The 20,952-nt window shown below is 37.5% G+C and overlaps 2 protein-coding genes and 1 long non-coding RNA gene across 6 annotated transcripts; 2 read left to right on the top strand and 1 right to left on the bottom strand.

Annotated features, from left to right (window-relative positions):
- Positions 1-674: 674 nt before the first annotated feature.
- Positions 675-8,033, top strand: LOC113674698 (uncharacterized). Its single transcript, XM_089184572.1, has 5 exons — positions 675-1,142; positions 4,201-4,887; positions 5,357-6,042; positions 6,598-6,774; positions 7,523-8,033. The coding sequence occupies exons 1-5, from the start codon at positions 1,088-1,090 to the stop codon at positions 7,553-7,555; spliced, it is 1,638 nt and encodes a 545-aa protein (XP_089040698.1). The 5' UTR covers positions 675-1,087; the 3' UTR covers positions 7,556-8,033.
- On the bottom strand, positions 6,933-9,139 carry LOC149038649 (uncharacterized). 2 transcript variants are annotated; one of them, XR_016180345.1, is made up of 3 exons: positions 8,616-8,781; positions 7,509-7,618; positions 6,933-7,285 (listed from the first exon to the last, which is right to left on the bottom strand). It is a non-coding gene; the product is annotated as an uncharacterized LOC149038649 (long non-coding RNA). The 2 variants fall into 2 exon arrangements; XR_016180346.1 differs by lacking the exons at positions 6,933-7,285; positions 7,509-7,618 and adding an exon at positions 7,689-7,828 and having other exon boundaries at positions 8,616-9,139.
- A 124-nt stretch (positions 9,140-9,263) lies between these two features.
- On the top strand, positions 9,264-20,951 carry LOC113674699 (uncharacterized). Of its 3 annotated transcripts, none has more exons than XM_089184574.1 (12): positions 9,264-9,511; positions 9,584-9,745; positions 9,983-10,101; positions 11,613-11,648; positions 12,182-12,217; positions 12,763-12,804; positions 13,313-13,354; positions 13,589-13,651; positions 14,193-14,234; positions 15,631-15,779; positions 16,617-16,819; positions 17,886-20,951. In XM_089184574.1, the coding sequence occupies exons 3-11, from the start codon at positions 10,020-10,022 to the stop codon at positions 16,791-16,793; spliced, it is 669 nt and encodes a 222-aa protein (XP_089040700.1). In that variant the 5' UTR covers positions 9,264-9,511; positions 9,584-9,745; positions 9,983-10,019; the 3' UTR covers positions 16,794-16,819; positions 17,886-20,951. The 3 variants fall into 3 exon arrangements, with proteins under 3 accessions (XP_089040700.1, XP_089040701.1, XP_089040699.1); XM_089184575.1 differs by having other exon boundaries at positions 9,299-9,414; XM_089184573.1 differs by having other exon boundaries at positions 9,306-9,745.
- The last annotated feature ends 1 nt before the right edge of the window (position 20,952 follows it).

Below are 20,952 nucleotides of genomic sequence, written 5' to 3' on the forward strand. Positions count from 1 at the left end.
AGAGGTCATGGGTTCAAATCCCGTACGGGCCTGAAAATTTTTTTCAGGTCCTACTTACAACTACTAGTTTCAGTAGTGTTCTTAGCTGCGAGGATCTTCTAATTTCATCTTTCCACCGCAGTGCAAATATGTGAATTTTCATATATCTAAAATCTTCACTCCAAAGACCATTTAAAAATTACAAATTGCCTTGAAAATCGTCTCCTTTATTAAGTGAGGAGATGTAAGATTGGAAGAATCTTTTTTCGTACGTGAGGTATTTAATGCGTGGGCGCAGTCTCAAATTAATTTGACTTCGTAGAAAAGACAGCAATTTTTTATCTACAAGCAATAAAATTTTGCGGCGCCATGTTTACAAAATACTGACACCTGGCATGGTATTGTATTTTTTGTTTACAGTTACATTTCAGATATCGAAGTATCATAAAAACCACAACCTGCAGCGGCTAAAAGCCTCTAAAAACGTCCAAAGCTTAACAAGTTTCTCGATTTTGATAGATTAAACTATAACAGTTTCCACTAGTGTCATTGTTAGATTGTTAAGGGATGGTTACATCTCCACAATTAGCCAACATCTTTTGGTGCGTTGGAATTGAATTTTTGAAATATTTTGTTTTTCTATTTGTGCAGTAATTAAGACTAAGCTGTTAAGATAAAATCGCCGGAATACACATAGTTTTGGTCAAATGTTGGTGGTATTGGTGTTTCATTACATAAAGCGTCATTTCAAATTTTCGGGTCCACGGAGTTCATTTACACCCCTTCATTTTATGGAAATTTTATGCGGTCAAAACTACGAGAATTTGAATTTTTTTAGTTCTCTTGAGAGAGTCATGTGGGCACGAGAGTTGGTTCATTACAAAATCGGTCGCCTACAATTCCCGCGCAACTGGTAAAGGATACTTAACTGCGGTTTGAGACCATTGAAATCGATCGCCATATCAGTCTGCTTCCTACAGTGAACCTAAAAGTGCCACAGAAGGCTACCAAGAGAAAGCAGAAAGCAGTAAGCAGTAAACGTATCTTCGTCGTTTCCGCATCATCCCGATCAGCTTTCGTAGGCGGAGGAAATTCATTTTCATTCACAATGAGCTGCCTGAAAGTTGTGGTTTACACGCTCGCCGTCACCGTTTTGCTTGGAGGTAAGCTAGGTTAACTATGTCTGGTCAATTCGCCATCAAATTGTTTTATGAGCAAATCGGAGAACAACTACATGCTTTTCACGAGGAAGGAAATGAACAGTTAATTTTGAGTGTCGCGATAGGCAAACGAAAACGTGCGTTCGTTGTCTTTTTCTTTTTCTGACGTTCAAATTCAGAAAAGTAGACTGTTCGTAATTTGCCAATTGATCGTTGCAAACGGTAGCACAGATTTTTTGAATTGCAATTTTTCCCTTCTACTTCGGTCATTAATTTAAAAAATTGAGTCGGTGAATTAGCATAAGGCTTGTATGTGGCATTTGCCATAAAAGAGCGTCAATGGTTATGTCGCGAAGAACGCCTCACAATAGCAAAGTGATATGAGCGGACCGGGCTTGATGCCCAACTCGCCTGCTTTTGTTCTCATTAAGCGAGTCTAACCTTCAAGTCACGGGAGAAAGGCGACGAAGCTTAAGGCTTTGCTAAATTAGGCTCAGTAAGCTGACGATATAGTCTATGGCAACTGAATTCATTCGCGTCGAAATTCGACGGAACCGTTAACGGAACCATCGACGTAACCGCATCACAATTTAAACTGTGAATTCATCTTTCTCGACATCATAAGCCTGTGCTTTAATTCTCGTGATGTTCATAGGACACAAGGCAAGGAGGTTCAAAGTCCAATTTAAAGTTGCACAGCATTATAAAGAACATGTTCGGGTGTGAAAAATATGAATAACTAAATTAAAACAAACCCGCAAAACGTTTATTTAAGAAGTGATTTGTGAATAAATTTTTGCTCGAAAGCCTTTGAAATTTCCGTGGAGCGAATAGATGGTCGTTTAATTACATCGCTTTTCAAGGATTTTTTAAAAAAATAAAATAAACCTGTAGGGGGTTAAAATTTTAAGCATGGCTATAACATAGAACTATCGCTCGCTAATTTTCTTGTTGTTTTCTGTTTTAAATTTTTAAGTTAAATCCAGTCCTTTTAAATAAAAAAGGCACACATATGCCTTTTCTAACATTCTCAACGAGAAAATCTGTATCAATAAAACGAGAATTCTTTGAGAGATTTCTTTTTAGTAGGCTTAAGTGTAAGAAACACTTTGCATCAGAAAATATATTTCGAATATTTACGAAATAATGGCTGTTGTTGACCAGAAGTAAAACAATTGCAACTGATTATCCTTTGTTGAACTTTTTTCAGTTTTACTTTTTGTTTAGGGTAGTGTAAAGGAAAAGTCGGATAAAAAAGTTTTTGGTGCATTCAATTTGAAAAGAAAGCCTGTTTTAAAACAGAGCAATTAAATTCGGAAAATGGAATTTTTTTCAGCATAATTTGCATCTTAGATTTTCTGTTAAAATGTAACTGACACTTGTCTTATGTCTAAAGTGTCAGATTGAAAACCTAAAAGCAAACTTTTGCACCAAAAAGAAAAAATTTTTTAATTTAGGTTTGACCGGCAAACACAAATGCTTCTACAGCTGCAAACGCTTTTTATCCACTGGCTAGATTGCAAAAATTGTCGTAAATGTATAAATACATTTTGTGATTACGAATGTTTCTCGGATGAAATGTGACGTCATAAAATTTAACTAATTATGCAGATTTGCTTGATTTGAGGAAAAAAATACGTCTTTTTTGAGGGGTGGCAGGATTTAAAGAGCGTCAAGGTGCTAAGGGCATTATTTATACGTAAATAGTTTGGGGAACTTATTGGAAGTGTTAAAAATTTTTATGCAGAATCTCAGAGACTTTAGTCTCGTAATAGTACCCTTGCATGCATTTGACGCCAAAACATTTAGAGCATCAATCAATTTTCTGCCATTGCCGTCGAATTAATGGAAACAGCCTTAAGGTGTAGGTCTTTTTTCTGGGCTATGATTGGTCAAAACAATCTGACAAACATTGAAAACCAAAAAAAACAGGTGAAAGTGTCACGTAATTACACAAGCGGGAAACAAAATCTGAATTCGCAGACTATTTTAAAAGGTCTTTAATACTTTCAAGAGGCAAATGACCTTGTCACCATGGATTTTCAGGGTAATAAGATGTGACGTTTCAAAGTTGTAAGAGCTCCGAAGCTACTTAAAAATGACAGCGAATAAGGAATCACGTTTCAGAAGAACACGGCTATTATTTTCTGGTGTGGTATTTGTCCCTGAGCAATTAAAGCATGATAAAGATGTCTATGTGAATTTCTATCTTTTTGCAGAGTATAATTAATCTCTTTCAGGGCAAAATTAGGCGCCAGTAATTTGCATCAATTGGAGACAGCCGTATTTTCACTTGCGCTCCTCAGAAGGATCCAATATGGCGTCAATATGGTGTCCCTATACAAACAACCTGTATACCAACTTCTGTGAATTTCTGTCAGACGTTTCGGAAGAAAAACTAATAAAATGGAAAGTGCTTGCACCTGAGACTTGAGCGGGTTTTTAATTGCCATATGCAGTGAATCAGACAGCCTTAGAAAGCTCCTGGCATTCAGCAGTGGTCTGATTTTAGTTATTGAGAGCAGTGAACATAAAACTATCATGACATTGTTATACGGGAAATTTTCAAGACTGATCGTTCTGGTAACTCATTTTTCAAAAAAAAAAAAAACAATCGAGTAGGTAATTATAAATGTTCAAGTCATTCTTTACGGCATGTACTCGAACATTTGCTTCTTTTGGTTATTTCTATATCACCAACCTTCATCATTATAAATCAGTATTAACAAGTTCTGACCGATGCTCACAAAAGCGACAGTAGACAGCCCAATACTGACGGCTTATGAAAAGCTAAGTTCTAACTACAAACAAACAAACAAACATGAAAGACAAAGATGAAAACATCCCCCATTTCTTCTTTGGAGGAATTTCTACGAAACGGGAAAAAAAACATAAAATCTTCTAGGAAAAATGACAAGAAACAAATTTACAGTACTGTTGAATATTATAGCTGTGCACTAAGATCCTTGTTCCCCATTCGGTTATCACAACTACCTGAGAAATTTTCGTTTGTAAGTAGCGCAATCCTTTCAATAGCTTCTAATGTAAGTCTCTATTACAGTAAATCAAGCAAGCTCAAGCAACACCAGCTTACAGACCTTCTCGAAAATCAGTGTTAATACAACAACAGGGACAACGACCTTGAAAGCTAGTGAGACCAGCATGGCCGGCTCAAACTCGGTTACCTCAGCCAGCGTGAAGGCTTCCCAGTCACACAGAGCATCAGCAACAGCCGAACACGCCACAGCTAATGTCTCTACTTCTGTTAGGAAATCCATTAATTTGGATTCTACTTGGGCACAAGTTGTGTTTTCCACATCAGTGAATCTATCAGCTACTGTCACATCCATAAACACCGCCTCTGTTGTTGAGACTTTATCTCCCTCTGTGAGTCAGAGAAGTGCCTCAGCCGTCTTGAACGATTCTAATATGCACCAATCACAAACCACTATCTCCCGATCAATGACAAAATCACCAACGGTTTCACCAACGAAGGGTGTGGACAGCTCAGTAACCTCTTCCACCTCGACTCTTTCTCAGTTTGTGAATAGTGGCCTTAACTCTGTAAATGTTTCTAGAACCTCTTCCAGCGCTCGTTCTTCGGTTTTCTCCAAAATGTCATCACGTTATGACAGCCCCATTCCTTCCTCCAGCACAGGCTTCATGGGGATGACAAAAGTTTCATCCTCCACGACTGCTCGAGTTGCATCAAATCAGATGCCTTCAGTGTCCATGCTATCGGCATCAGGTAAATTAATTTTATAAAAAGACGAATACGCTAGACATAAGGCCTTTGTTGAGAAACTAATTTATTAAATCGTGTTAAGATAGTAAAATGACTTATTTTTTTCGTATGTATTGATAGGAGATGATGAACAACACGTTTATGATAAGTTAATATAGTTGTGATCAAATGAAAAAAAAATTGATTGAATGATCGATTTATTGACTGAGTAATTAAATGATTTAAAATCGATTTTTTTATAGTTTATTTACTCACTTCTGAAGTCACTTTCTTAATCTGTTGGTCAACTGACGAGTAATCAACCACTCGTGATGCCTTTTAGTCAAACAGCAGATAATAAGTCAGTCTGTGAATCGTTGAACGGGTCTTTGAGACGGTCAGCTGGTCTGTAAACTTAAGTAAGTTATTGTGTCTCTCGATTAATCAATAAATCAATCAATTTGTTCCTTTTTTTTGTCTCTTGCAATTCCAGGTCAATCGTCAGAGGAAATCGTAGTATCATCTTCTGCAATAGTACAATCCTCCAATGACCAGTCTACCCTTGTCAAGAGCTCCTCAGTAGGTGGTAAGTCGTCTTACGGGGGATTGATTACCATTACAACACAGCATCTCGAGATTTCCGTGACAATGTCTATGAAAAACGCAACCAATTCGGTTGGAGTTAACGCTACACCATCGTCTCCAATTATCCCGCTGAGTACCTCTGATGTAAAGCCACGCCCAACTCTTCCACCCCAAGGAACTAAACTGATCAACATGGTAGTGACGTTTAATTTGGATTTTATTGAGGAATATAACGATCAAAATAGTCTGGAGTACAAGTCATTGGTGAAGAACCTAACGAGAACCTTGGAAAACGGTTTCAAAAACCTCGATGGCTTTGTTGGTGTCAGGATTGTCTTCATAAAGAAAGGAAGTGTAGTTTGCAATTACATTGTCATTCTAGCCAAAGATTCCGCGGTCGATGGGAATGATTTAAAAAAAACTTTACAGGAGGCAAGCGAAAATGGAAAATTAGCATACAAAGTAAAGAATATTGATGTCAAAGAGGAGGCAACAACGGAAACTGTGGAAAAACTACCAGAATGGGCCTTGGTTATCATGATTCTACTGGGATGTCTGTCGCTTGTTTTCCTTATAACTATGATCTACTTCTGTGTAAGTATCTTTTGTGAGTGTCGTAAAACCACAATTAAAGTACTCTAAACGAGTAATGGGAATAAAGAAGCTCCAAGAAAATACATGCAATCAGCCCCAAGCGCTAGAAAAGGCGAATGATTGGTTTCAGTCTTGCATCTGATAGGCTGAAATCAATTACAAAGGGAATTGCTTTGAGGTCGTTTTATAATACAGCGTTTAAATCACCTAATGCCTGAATATTATTTGTTAACGCATGCGCACTGAAGTGGGAAAGTTTGAGGTGAAGTGGGAAAGTTTGAGGTGAAGTGGGAAAGTTTGAGGTGAAGTGGGAAAGTTTTTATTTGTTAATGCATGCACACTGAAGTGGGAAAGTTTGAATGCGATCGCGCCTTGAAAAGGCCCATAGGGCCAAAACCAGCAAAGCAGCGTTAATAAAACTCGCTTTCCTAATTTCCAAAAGCTCAAACTGGTGTCCAAAAACGCGAGAGCGGGAAATAAAAGACAGATTTTTCTTGAAACAGAATCTGTAGCCACAATGACTAGAATCTCAATGTTGTTTTCCATGAACTACAGGTCAAATACAGAAGATCCATCCTTGGAGACAGTGACATGTATTTCATATCCAGTGGGGAAGTTGGACATGTGCATACTTACGACAGAGTATCCGTAGGAGAATATAATAAAAACCGAGGCTATCAAGGTCAAAAATCTGCCATAGATAGACGGGTGATCGGATCGCATACAAATCCTGTAAGTATTACCTACGATCTTTTTGGGGAGAGGGGGGAGGGGGGGAGGGGGTTGTGTGTAGCAGTTGTTTCCATTTCTCTTTACCAAGCAAGCGAAACACGAGTCAAGATGGAGTCGCCTATTTACTTAGAGCATCTATTATATATGATGTAATAAACTAATTTAAACAAGCATTTTTATTCATTTAGTTCCTTCTTATGAAGTGGAGGAAAAACGCATAGATAATATCGTTCCTGAGAGCTCTTGAGCTCTCTATTATTTATAACAAGTAGATCATACGTTTCTTTGTGTCCGTTCATCGGTGATACATCTCAAAACACGTCGAGATGTGATATAAGAATAGAAGTGACACATGTAACCGCACCTCGTGTGCCACTATTCTGTTTTTACCGCAGTTTGACGTCATCTGAGATTTATTATTGAACAGTTTCACGGAAACATGGAATCCATTAGTTTATGTGATGAAATAGTGGTAAACTGCCTTTTTGGAGATAACTGTCCAAACTGATACCTGAATAGTGAAGAAAACTTTAATCAACAACAATAGGACTTAATCGAATATTGTGCTCCACGTTTGCACTTTGGTTCAACTACTTTTATTTATCCCTAATAACCTATTGATATTTCTTTACTAATTAAGTTCCTCGAATTCAACAAGGGAATTATCATTTTATGTATCCTGTAAGGTTTTCAAATGAGCTATATATTATTGTATATGAAAAAACCTTGCAAACCTTTTCTTTTTTAGACCTACGGTGCCAATGGTGCTTTGGGAGACTAAGAGTTGGAAGTCTTCAGGTCTTGGTACTTGCGTTTGAGCATTTGGCCAAACGGCTTTAGTCAACTTCAAGTAGAAATAGAGCGGAACATGAAACGATTATTCTTGGTTTGTGGTAGTTACTTTTCGAAAGCGTGATGTAAAAAATTTTTAAGGTGTATGTCAAGCCACTGTAAAGAGCTTACCTTCATGCAGGAACTTGACAGCACAGTGATTCAAATGGTTGTTAGCTGCATTAGAACGTGGGTGGGGGTTCAGATCGATTTTGCTTGAACGCTGCACGTGTAACATAATATAGCATAAATTGCATTTTGTAGGGTTGAAATATATGATGATGATGATGAGTTTATAGAGATTGATTAAAATGAACAGTTTTCCTATATTGCTGGAGCATTTTAGATTTTCCTCGCTGCACGAGATTTGGCGGAACCAATTCATCTGACAAGTGCATTGATAAATAAAACTGCACCTTTACATTTCGCGAGCTTTTAGTTTCGTTCTTTATTTGGCGGTTGCTATTACGCACGCACGCTCACCTATCAAGGACTTTAACACTGGGAGCCTAGGTTCTATGGGTATCCTCACTCCATGGAATTCTTGTCAGAGATTTGGCGAGAGTTCAACAATTCAAATTCCTGGCTGATCCCCGGAATTCCCAATAGGTACCTTAAGCAAACCACGACGGCGACAGCAACTAGGACATGTAAAAACCAAAGATCTAATTGGCAGAACAATAGCTCAGCACGTGCGTTTTAAAACTTTGTACATTTTTAGCCGTCCCATGCAAAACAACAACGTGAAATCACCACAATTTGTGTCGTCTGTGAACCGGAACCGTGACAGCAAATTATTTTAACTTCCATTTGGAACTCAACGCTTCTTTTATACGTTATGCTGAAGTTGAGGTGTGGCGCCGTATGAAACGGTAAACAAATGCAACCATTTCTGAAATTCTAATTAAAGGCAGAAATTCATTTTTTAATCGAATTCTTCCTTGGCGATGCGTTAAGGTCCCTAATATAGGTTTTAATTCTGGTCAGTACATGCTTCAACGCATTATTACCTCATTCCGGGTGTCCTGGTTTCTTTTTCCCATTCCTCGTTTTCTTAACACTCCACGCCTTCAACTTCCTCGATTCTGGAAGTTTCCTCCCGAATTAATTCACCGATAATTGAACAGATAAACAAAAAAATAACTGAATTAGTAAACTGAAAAGTCGGTGTATGAAGAAAATGATTTGATAAATAAATATAAAACTGAATGAATGAAGAAATAAATAATTATATGATTGTTGGATTATAAGTTTCTCTTCAAAACAGTTACGTATTCATTCACTAGTGTTTTGCTTTTTCAGTTTAGATATTAAAAAATAATATAAAACCGTAAAATTAAGCAACAGATAAAACACTCGGAGATCATAAGAAGTTTTTTATCTTCTCGTTTTATCCATTTCCTTCCACACACTCATACCCATGAGAGGTTTATCTGACCTTCTGTTTTTTTTTAGAAATGGTGTATTGTGCACGGCGTCTACTATATCGGTTTCCTCTTTCCTTGTACGTGATCAGTTCATTTGGCTCCGTTATATTTATACCGGTGAGAGAATGATATAATATAGAGCTTATCTTTGAATTTTCGATGTAAACAAACACATTACTAATAATAGCATTTCGGACAGCCAATAAAAGCGCATGGACGTGCCAAAAAAAAAAAAACATTTCGAATAATGCATGTGAGCAACTAAAATAATCTGAAAATATAAAATTGAATCGATCCGGGCGAGTCAGGATTGCGATCAAACTTTGAAGAAATGCAGTTTTTAAGCATAACATAATGCAGTCTCTTGAGGGACATAGCTTTTGTATGTAAAACATCAATATGCGTAAGCTCGCCTAATTGTCTTTGAACTGTTTATATAGGCAAATGCCTTTTGCGTCAACGTGAAAGTTATTGCTCAGGTAAACACGCTCGTTCTCGCAGATTTATGCGGATCTCCCCACGACTGCTAACTGCGTTACCTTTACCAACAGCTGTTATTGGACCGTTCATTTCCTGTGTTGCTGTTTTGTGACGACTTGCGGATTAAATTTCATTTAATATCAGCCATAAATTTTTTCTCGCAAAAGCCTACAGTGGTTTGTGACGAAAGTCTTGCGAGCGGCCATTTTGCTGGTGCTTGGAATTAGCGAAAGGTAAGCACTGAATTATTAATATTCTGTTCTAAGCTCTTGCTGAATGCAGTCTAGTTTACAATCGAGGTTTTGTCGATGAGTTAAGTTCCCAAGCGTATTGTTGTTGTCTAGAAACGTCGCTTCTTTGCGATGTTAAGCGAAGAGTAATCACCTTATCGCCATATTTTCCTCTTGATAATACAATAATCTCGACTGGCACGTTCTCGCACTAACTTGAACAGTTTTTTATTCCTTTAGAATCGAGGAGCAGTTTGTGAAAGCACTGAATTCAGCGATGCTTCGAACTCAACCGTCTATTCTCATTGTCTTTGTATTCGTTATGCACTGTTTGTCCGCTGTAATTGGTACAACTACAAGTAAGTGGCCTTTTGCTGTGAAAATAAAAATTCTCTATCCGCTAGATTGGTGTACATTCAGTCATAAAAACATTTAAATGATTTCTTTCTGGGGTTGATTTGATATGCCTCGAGCATTGAACGTCTAAGTTTCGAAATAGCTACACGTTTTGTATGGTTCCAGTCGAATGACCATACTAAATCGATTTGAATACTATATTTTTATCCCGGAAGTAACACAATAAAGGGGTCCGATATGTAAAATTAAGAATTTTTATGCTTTTACAATAACTTATTTCCTGTATCACTTTATTTTAAAACATCTTTTTTTCATATATGCTCCCTTTTCTAATTAATGATTAAGTAACTAAACTGTAAACCATTATTTATTTTTTGTGACACAAACACAAACGAAGACTCTTCATCTGTACATCAGATATTAAGATGCAATACCATGGTTTATTGGCTTAAAAAGCGTTTAACTCTCTCCATGTTCTCAGACATCTCGTTGAGGGTCGGGCCTTTGATTGCTTTAGAACTTTCATATCCCCAAATGTTATCACGGCCAGCCCACTGCGATTTATTTGTTTGAAAGAAGAATAATCCGTCTGTAAAAAAACACACGTTTTTTGTTTTTTTTTTTTTTCCACGGGAGCTAGATAAACAAATTGAAACTTTCATTTGGCCTCTATTTCTCTTGTGTTTTGGCGAGAAAAGGCCCCATGAACGTGTGCGGCAACCTTGCAATATATCAATATTATTTTTCACGTGGGGTTTACAAGTTAGCTGAGACTTGGTAGATTAGAGCCAGTTCACATAACTCGCATCAAAAATATTTAAAGAGGGTAACTGAGTGGCCTTTGCTTATATAAATGGATATCACATGATTGAGGCTTCTTAAAATTATTCATGTGACATTAATTCTGAGTTCGTCTTCACCACGGGCGGTCAGATTACATGACAATAGGTTCAGACAGTTTTGTAGAAAAACCGGCATCTCGTGAAATCACCACATTTAACCTCTGGAAAAAATGAAGATGGGTTCTCGTGACATCTTTAAAACCTGTGTTACTCTTTCCGAACTAAGAAGACTCACCCAAGGAGAGATTCCTGAAAGTTGATGGAAGCATGCGCTTTCATCATTAGTTGAACAAAGTTCGAAAATGATGGAAAGGAAATTATACAGGGAGGGGGAATCCGCACATTTAGTCGTTTACGTTCATCAGCCCCTTTTAATTGTTATTGATTCTTCGTGATGTAAATCTTTCATCTGATGGGCTGTTTTGATATAAGTTTTGGATTTATGACAATCAATATGCGCTCTCGGTATAGGTGCTAAATTACCACGACCTACACATGTGGTACACCTCTATTTTAAAAGAAAAAAACTGATTAACATGTCTCCTTTTTCGCTAAACAACCATTCTAGTACAAAATTATGATAGGTAAACTGCGTATTTGTTGCTATTTTTATGTAATAAAATTCTAAATAAGTAATCATCACACAAGTTTATTCTTATCTTTAATATTAGCGATAAATGCAAGTTCACCGACTACAGCGAGTACTGGTAAGTTTTTTTCCTGTTGTTGTTCGACCTCTCGCATTAACTAAGTTAGACTATGAGAATAATTCACTGTAAACTAAATTTAAAAATTCCTTTGTAGATCTCTGTGTTGTTGAAACTGTTGACTTGTGGGGGAAAATGTCTTGCCATCATCTCAACCAATCAGATGCAAATCTAAAATATTCCACAGCTTTGCCACCCGCGTTTTCCCGCGCATTTAGTTGTTTACGTTCATCAGTCGCTTTTAATTATTATTGGATCTTTGTGACGTAAATCTTTCAATTATTTAAGTTTTGGATTTACGACTTTCAATCAATACGCGCTCTCAGCATAATCGCTAAATTACCACGACATATACTTGTGGTACACCTCTATTTTGAAAGAAAAAAACTTTGATTAATATGTCCCCTTTTTCGCTAAACAACTATTCTAGTACAAAATTAAGATAGGTAACTTCTGCGCATTTGTTGCTATTTTAGGTAATAAAATTCTTATAAGTAATCATCACACAAGTTTATTCTTATCTTTAACATTAGCGACAAGTGCAAATGCATCGACTACAGCGAGTACTGGTAAGTTTTTGTCTTGTTGTTCTTCGACCTCTCGCATTAACTGAGTTAGACTATGAGAATAATCCACTGAAAACCAAATTTAAAAATTCCCTTGTAGATCTCTGTGTTGTTGAAACTGTTGACTTGTGGGGGAAAATATCTTGCCGTCATCTCAACCAATCAGATGCAAATCTAAAATATTCCACAGCTTTGCCACCCGCGTTTTCCCGCGCATTTAGTTGTTTACGTTCATCAGTCGCTTTTAATTACTATCGGATCTTCGTGATGTAAATCTTTCATTTGACTGGCCGTTTTAATTATTTAAGTTTTGGATTTACGACACTCAATCAATACACGCTCTCAGCATAGTCGCTAAATTACCACGCCATATACCTGTGGCACACCTCTATTTCGAAAGAAAAAAAAACTTTTATGGTGCGTCTCCTTTTTTCGCTAAACAACTATTCTAGTACGAAAATAAGATAGCTAAACAGTGTATGTTTTGCTATTTTAGGCGATGAAATTCTTAATAAGTAATCATCACACAAGTTTATTCTTATCTTTAGTAATAGTGACAAGTGCAATCACAACGTTTGCGGCAAGTACCGGTATGATTTTTCCCTTCTTGTTGTTCGATCTCTTGCATTACCTGAGCTAAACTATTAGAATAATTCACTTTTAAGCGATTTTAAAAATTCCTTTTGTAGATCTATATGCTGTTGAAACTGTTGACTGGTAAAGGAAAATGTCTTGCCATCATCTCAACCAATCAGATGCAAATCTAAAACATTCCAAAACTTTGCCACCCGCGTTTTCCCGCGCATTTAGTCGTTTACTTTCATCAGTCACTTTTAATTATTATTGGATCCTCGTGATATTAATGTTTCATCTGACAGGCCGTTTTAATTATTTTAGTTTTGGATTTACGACATTTAATCAATAAGCGCGCTCAGCATGATCGCTAAATTTCCACGACCTTAATGTGGTACACCTCTATTTTGAAAGAAAAAAACTTTGATGAATATGGTTCCTTTTTCCGTTAAATAACTGTCCGACGGAGTACGAAATAAGATAGCTGAATAAGTTATCATCACACAAGTTTATTCTTATCTTTAGCATTGTCGACAAATGCAACCCCAACGACTGTGGCAAATACTGGTAAGTTTTTTTGTTGTTGTTCGATCTCTTGCATTACCTGAGCGTAAATATGAGAATAATTCACTTAATTCCTTTTGTAGATATATATACTGTTAAGACACTCTTCTTCTCTTGCTTTTTTCTTTTCTTCGCTTTTTTTCCTATTCCCCTCTCTTTCCTTCATCTACCTTTCCCTTTGCGGATCGTAGATCTTTCGTCATGTTAAGGTTGCTCTGTTTTCTTATGTTTTTGAAGTCGCTGTTACGTCAGCCAAGACGAATGATATAAGATCGATTTCGCCAACTACAATTGTACCAGGTAAAGACGAAAGCTAGGTGTAAAGTTCCCTCTTAGGTTTGTTGTGTGATTGATCTTTGGTCGTAGAAGAGTGGGTAATGCCACTTTGTAAGTTATTTCCCCTCTCAGTTGCAAAATAGTCTAATTCTAACAACTGCAGTTTATCGAGCTCGGTTTATAGATGTTAGTTCTCAAAATAATGCTTGAGAGAAAGTTCAGGGAAAGTGCCTCTTGTTCGCTACTGTTTAATATTTCGTTCATTAGTACAAATTTCCACTCTCTTTTGTAAATCAAAAGACATTCCCATTACAACTTCTTGTTCGCTATCCTGGATGACGTCCCACGCGGCAGCAATACCGTATCCCATGCTAGCCAAATATCTCATCTTCTGAGGGTGATCAAAGGTCATTTATAAAACTTTCAATGACTTCAAATTGTGTTGAGGTATCGACAATTCTCGGTGTGGGACACAGCCTCCTCCTCTCTCCCAGCCCTCTTCGTCCTCAGTGATATTAGGGAAATTTCATACTAACTTATTTTCATCAACAAATCCTTTTCATAGAATCTACCAAACTTGTTACATCCTCGAGCATAACAACAGCAGGTAAGATGGAATTTTGGCCTTTAACTCTCTCATTCGATCCCATGAGTGACCAAGACAGAATTTCTCCTTAAAATATCAAAGTAATGTCAAGCAGACTAGTGATGAGAAGAAAGAAAAATATCAGCAAGGGGAATATTAAATTATCCAATACCAAATTCTCCGAACCGAAATCATAGGAATTGTTTGGCAGACAGTAAGGAGAATTTCTAAAGAGATCATGGGAGTGAAAGGGTTAAACATATTGATTGTATTTTCCTCTCATATGTAATCGTTTTATTCAAGTATTTTTTTACATGTCGGATTCTCGAAAACATAATCATGTGGCGTTAGTCTTTAGTGATTACTAGATGATACAAATTAACTTCATGGTTAGATCTGACTTTTAAAGGGGGCGGATACAACCGCGCTCAAATAAATCACAGCGCATAAGGTCACAATGTTTTGCGCATGCAAAGAGATTTGACAGAAAATGAGCTTAAGCTATCGCATAACACAGCGATTCTAAAACATGGCGAGACGATTTAGTCTGATTTGTTTTCTATGCTCGAATTATTTCTCAATCAACGATGCACCTTTGTATTAATCTCCACCTTGCCATTACAGTTTGAAAATGTACTTTTTGTTAAATGTTGTGCCATCCGGAGGACAAATGTACATAACCATGCAGTGCAGCAGAACCCCAGTGCCACAGGGCAATAACGTTTGACTTATGACGACTCGAACAACCTTGTTTTAATGAAGGCTTTTCGAAAGAAGAGCATCCCAGGTTTCCTAGGCGGAAGCCACGTTTTGAAAACAACAGTAACAACGATACATTTCTAGCATTCTGATTGGTTCAGCAAGCTCCGGTTATCAGCTCATATTCCGAGTCTCCTTATATGGAAATGCATTGCGCCAACTGTTGCGGAGCTGAAAAAGCTCCGAATATCCAAACATTCAGGATTTGATAAAATTTAATAATTAACAATTATGCTATTCGCACTTGTTGGATACAAGAGTGGTCAAAGCCAACTCGGCGCCACGCACTTCGTTGGCTACTTACCGTCTCTGATCCAACGTGCGCTTATGGAATTGTTATCAATTATTCACCGAAGTGGAGGTGAATAATTGAGATACAGATACCGAAAAATAAATCTATTTCTTCCAATATACCGAAAAATAATCGGAAATGAAACTCTTGACGCGCCATTTTGCCTCATCGGCTGACCGGCGGTAAATATTACCTACTATTCACTTCTAAACTAGCCAATCAGCGCGCGCGCGGAAAGATCAATTCACTTGTGTGGTCTATACTAATTGTTAAATTTTCAGTTCATTGTTTAAAATGCACCTCTGGTAGCTACCTTTATGACATGTTACTGACATATTGTCATTGAGTTTGTTTCTTATTCTTCAGCGCCTAAAACGACTCCAACAAGTTCAACAAAAGGAACACAAATCTGGGATAAGGTCATCCATTTCATCACACCCAAGGGTATATTTATAATTGTGGTGGCCACCGTAGCTTTGATACTCATATTCTTCATCGCTTGTATCTGTTTCTGCGTGAGTTGGCTTTATTTGATTTATTTCATGTAATTTTAACTCATTTCCTGTTGTCATTGTATTTACTTTGAAGATAAATCTCTAACTTCTCTTGTTTTGATCTTTAAAATCGTTCGACCCCTCGAACCCCCTGAGCAGCTTCTATGTTCTATTAACTGCACACCTCTCACATCTACTGGTAACGGTGACAGGAAGTTGTTTATCAATCAAGTTAGATGGTGGTTATTTCCTCTGTTTTCGCAACCCTTTTTAGTTTTTTTTTTTCGACTAGCAGTTCCACGCAGTAAATTTACACCAACAATTTTGCGTCCAGGGAATGACATTTAAAAAACCTAGGGTATTGGTTAAGTCTCCATCAGTTGTAAAATATTACGTACCTGGCAATTGCTCAGACAAGTCGTTGGTTTAATTTTCGTTCGTTGTTGACCAGCTACTTTGTTCCGTGAGGACTCCCACTGCCCATGTTGACTCGCAAACAGTAACCTTCACTCACAAGTAAATACAGTGCATTGTCGAAACTAGCAGTACTTCTAAAGTATAGAGGCTAAGCGATAAGGAGACTAGTCGTTCAAATACAAAGTCGTTTCGATACAGGTCGACTCGATACACCGATAAAGTCGATTAATAACACGTAGAGAGTCGTTTCGATTCAACTTCAATCACTTGCTTCGAATCGACTTTGTTGATGCATCAAATTAAATTCCGTTTGTATCGAAACGACTTGTAGCGAAACGTTTTTGTATCGAAACGACCGTAAACCGGTATTAACAAATACCCAAAGGAAAAAGTTGACATACAAAAGCATATCGATGAGCAGTCGTGGTTTTCACTTTTCAGTGTAAGTATACGAAGCTGAAGAGGAAAACTAACTTCCCACAGCGCATGGCGATCAATGATTCCGAATGGATACGAAGCAATGACGATCTTCTCATGTGGGAACGAAATTTGCGCGCTTCGGAAGTAAAAACAACAAATGGTATTTCTAACAGGCCATACAACGACAAGCGAGCGTGAAGCGGGCATGGTAGTTGTGCTGAGGGGTAAGTTAGTGAATTTGATAAAAAAAATCGTATAATGCATATAAAAAAATTCCCATTACCATTCTTAGCATGTTCATTATCTGGCAGCGGTATGTGAGATTTCTTTCTTTGTTTCTTTTTCATTCCTCCAATTTAATTTTTTCCTTATTCCTTCCTCCCTTTCCATCCATCCTTCTCTTACTCTGACCTTCATCGATTTAATCTGCTGTCCCTCTCTCGTAAAGCCACCATTATTCACACTTCGCACTCTCTCCCTCTGGTGTCTTTCCTTCTTTCCTTCCCTCCTCTTCTTTCATTTCCCTTTTATTGTTTGTGTGTCGCATTTTTGTTTTCATCCTTCCCTTTTTTCTGTCCATGTTTTCCTCCTTCCACCAGTAATATTCTCTCTTCCTTCCTAAACCTTCTCCTTCTTCCTTCCTTTTCTCCGATTTCTCCCTTTCACTCTCCTTCCTCTCCTTTTTCCTACCTCACTATCTTCTTCCCTCCCTTCTCTTTTCCTTCTCTCTCTTTCTATCTGCCTTTCCCTTTATCTTGTCATATTCTTACCCTCGCCCACGCTTTGTTCTACCATTCTCTTCTTCCTTTTCTCCTAACCTTCTGTTTTCCTCCCTCCTTCATTTAGCTTTCTTTCATGTCCTACTTCCTCCGTCTCCCTCTCTCTCTCTCTCCCTCTTTCTCCTGTTTTCCTCTTTCCCCTTACACACCTTCCCTTCGTCTTCCGTTTCTCTCTTTCTCCCTTTATCTTCTTTTGCTGTTACCCTGTACTCTTCCTTCCTTCACTTGTATTCTCTCTAATTCTCACTTCTTTCTTTTTTTCCTTTTCCTTTCCTTTCACTCTCTTTGTCTCCGTCTACCCCAATACCTTCTACCCAATCTCTTTTTCTTCCTACTTTCCTCTCCTCCCTTACCTCCTATTTCTCTCACTTCCCCTTCTTCTCTTCCCTTCAGTATTATTTTTCAAGCTTATCTTCTTGTTTGTTTCATGGCAAAATCTAACGTTTAATCACTGAATCTCTCACATACTGCATTTTTGACATAACTGTATCTATTTGTCATTTTATGTCAGAATGGAAAAAAAACACAAGGAAAACCGAGCCTTCAGTGGAAGCCGAGGACATCAACAAGCCTCCAAACTTTTTGTTCTGATGTAGACGGGCATCGAGGTCAATGTGTATTTGTTTATTCGTATCTTAAAGCTTTCTTTCACTGTTTCATAATTTCTCAACCATTCTGGTATCATTTTGAAGAATCGTCGATATTAATTTACGGGTAGTAATCCCCTTGTATAGAGCTTCGTTCAAAATATTTTACGATTCCATATTTAACAGTTATTCACCGAAGTGGAGGTAAATATCCAGCACTTTCACTGACACTGGGGTGTATAATTGCTTTAGTATATACCACACAGAAACCTAACAATAAGTGTATTTCTGTCAATATAACGAAAAATGGTCGGAAATTAGACTCTTGACTTGCGATTCGTTTGTATCATTGGCTGCACGGAAGTGAATAGCACTCGCTAACCACTTCCGAAACAGCCAATCAGCGCGCGCGAAAAGCACTATTCACTCGTGTGGTATATACTAATGAGTGATAAATTCTTTGATTCTTAAGGTCTTTCCTGTTGTTTTTGATTTATTTTATGTTAAGAAACCCGGTATTTATTGTTATGAAAGCTTTCAGGTAATTGTGAAATTGTATATGCATTGTTGCTCGGTGTAATTTAGCAATGTGCTTCTTAACGAGGTTTTAAATTAGTTATTGATATAATGGTTGTTTTACTCTTTATGTAGCTGGTTATTGGCTGCCTGCATATATGGTATTTTATTACGTAATTTCTTTTAAGCAGACATTAAGTTAACCACGTTTACTATCGTCACTCAACTAAATTTCTTCCGCTTAGCAGTGTATATAATTAGCGGCGGTATTTACAAGAGAAACACACACCAGCGCGAGTTTCGTACCGGGATGACAAACGTGCGTACACGGTGTCTTTTCTCCCCGTCCCACGTCCTGCATGACGACGTCGTCTTGTATTTACAAAAACTAATTTCTCACCACTACATCCAGTCTATCGGAGTTGAATCAGGTGGTAGCTCTTCGTTGACTAGATACCGTTGTGAGATTTCATTTACAACAACTGGGGTGAACTTTCGCTGGTATAACTTTCTCTACAATAACATTTTCTGATAGAATTAGGTGAGCGAAGACAGTGCCACGAGAGGGAGCCGAGGGGAGCTGGCGTTGTTACTTAAATCAAGGGCTAAGTAGGAGTCCTGGGGTCTAGTCGTTTCCTACCTTTTTTATGACGTAAATTTGGCATTTTGTGATAACTTTTTACAAGCAACCTCCACGCCCCTAGCCACCAGTACCATACTTGCGCAGGACCTCTTGTAAGAAAATCCTCTCCGAGCCTTTGATTATGTAGAATTGTGTTTATAGGGATAAAAAAAGATTTATTCAGCATATTGTAGACTTAACTGAAAAATTAGGAATGCTGAAACTATAGATGACGCTTTTGAAGTTTCGTCGCATTATTTTTCGTTTTAGCCGGTGATTGACTTCAGTTTCCTTCGAAAACAAACTGCCAAGTGCTTAAAATAATACTCGGAGAAAATTTTTAATCTTTCTTCCGATCTAATTATGAGAGAAGTGAGCTCAAAATAGAAATGATTTTATAGAGAGTTTATATCAGATTATATTGATAATTATAATATGAGGATATTTTGCAATTTTAGCAGAATAGAGATACATAATTGGCAAATTAATACATAGTCATTCACTTTTGCCTTGCGGTCACAGAATTAGGGCATTTCCATAGAGAAGTTCTGGCTAAACAACTCTTGCTTGCGACGTAAATGATTCTCGAACACCCAAAGCGTAAAACCTACTTGAAACATGCGCTTTCTCGTGTGCTTCTAATACCAAAGTGATTGTAGAATATTTTTTGTATTAACGTGTACAATCGAAAGTCTCTCGTGTTTCGTGAGAATATTCCACGATGAAGCAACAAAACTGATAACACCAACAGGATGGTCTAACCGATCATTTCTGTGAATTAGAAAGCGCCCTTGGATTCTAAAGAGAAGTCATGTTGCCTTGCAACTCTGTAGGTTGGCAGCCAGTAGCAGAATTAGAGATATTTAATTTGCATCATCACGGTAACATTTTTCGTTGCCAGGGTAGCAGTTGTATATTGATGGTAATGGGAACCGTATTGTGTAAATAGCTAATAGAGTTTTAGTGTTGCATCGATGTATAATATTGGTCTTTTTATGATGTACTCTTGAGTGGTTTAGAAGGGTTATTTATTTCACACCCCTTCTCCCTCGTCGGTATCATTATAACATTGTCTTCGTTATCACAGACACTATACACTGAGGGGGAGCATATTCCGTGTGTACTCTATTGACTTCATAGAAGGCAAACGTTAGCGTTTAGTCTACTGAATGTAATACTAGTGGTAGATCTTACGATCAAACAAGTTGCTTATTCGGATTATTACGCTAAGGGGGCATTGCTTGATGAAGAGTACTTGAAAAGGAAAAAAAAAGAAAAAACTGTCAGATCTCAAGAAACGTTTATAGATAAAGAGCATTTAGGCTCAGAACTACGCATTCGTTTGGTCAAAACAGCTTTTTCTATGATTTGTCGTAAATTTCTCAGCAAATATTCCTTTGAGTGAACGTAATTACCGATCTTAGGTTATGACCAAGGTTAGACTTGATCTAGGTAAAGCTTTTTAAATTTTTTATAACGTGAAACGTATACTTCGGTTCTTAACCTTTAACGTTTCAAATTGAATCTTAACCGAGTAGCTAATGAAGTTTAATTAAGATTTCCCCTATTGTGTTCGGTAAAGTAAGCTCTGGTAGCGAATAAAAGCAAACTGACTTTTGTAGTTTACTTATCCAAGAACGAGTTATTGTCATGAGGTGTATTTACTACTTTACTTTTCCCCTGCTTGATTTTGAAAAAGTGAAGAGAAGTAAAGTTGTCTTGTCTTTCTCGCTTGTAGTTACGTCAGAGGTAACTCCTAAAGTTTTCTAACATTGTATTTGGTTGCCTTTTAAGTCGTAAAAGGCTTTGTTTTAGTGGGTCAGTATTTCGCAATAAAACATACTTTCTAGTAC

The sequence above is a fragment of the Pocillopora damicornis genome, chromosome 10 (assembly GCF_964200805.1).
Source record: "Pocillopora damicornis chromosome 10, jaPocDami1.2, whole genome shotgun sequence".
Taxonomy (NCBI): Eukaryota; Metazoa; Cnidaria; class Anthozoa; order Scleractinia; family Pocilloporidae; genus Pocillopora; species Pocillopora damicornis.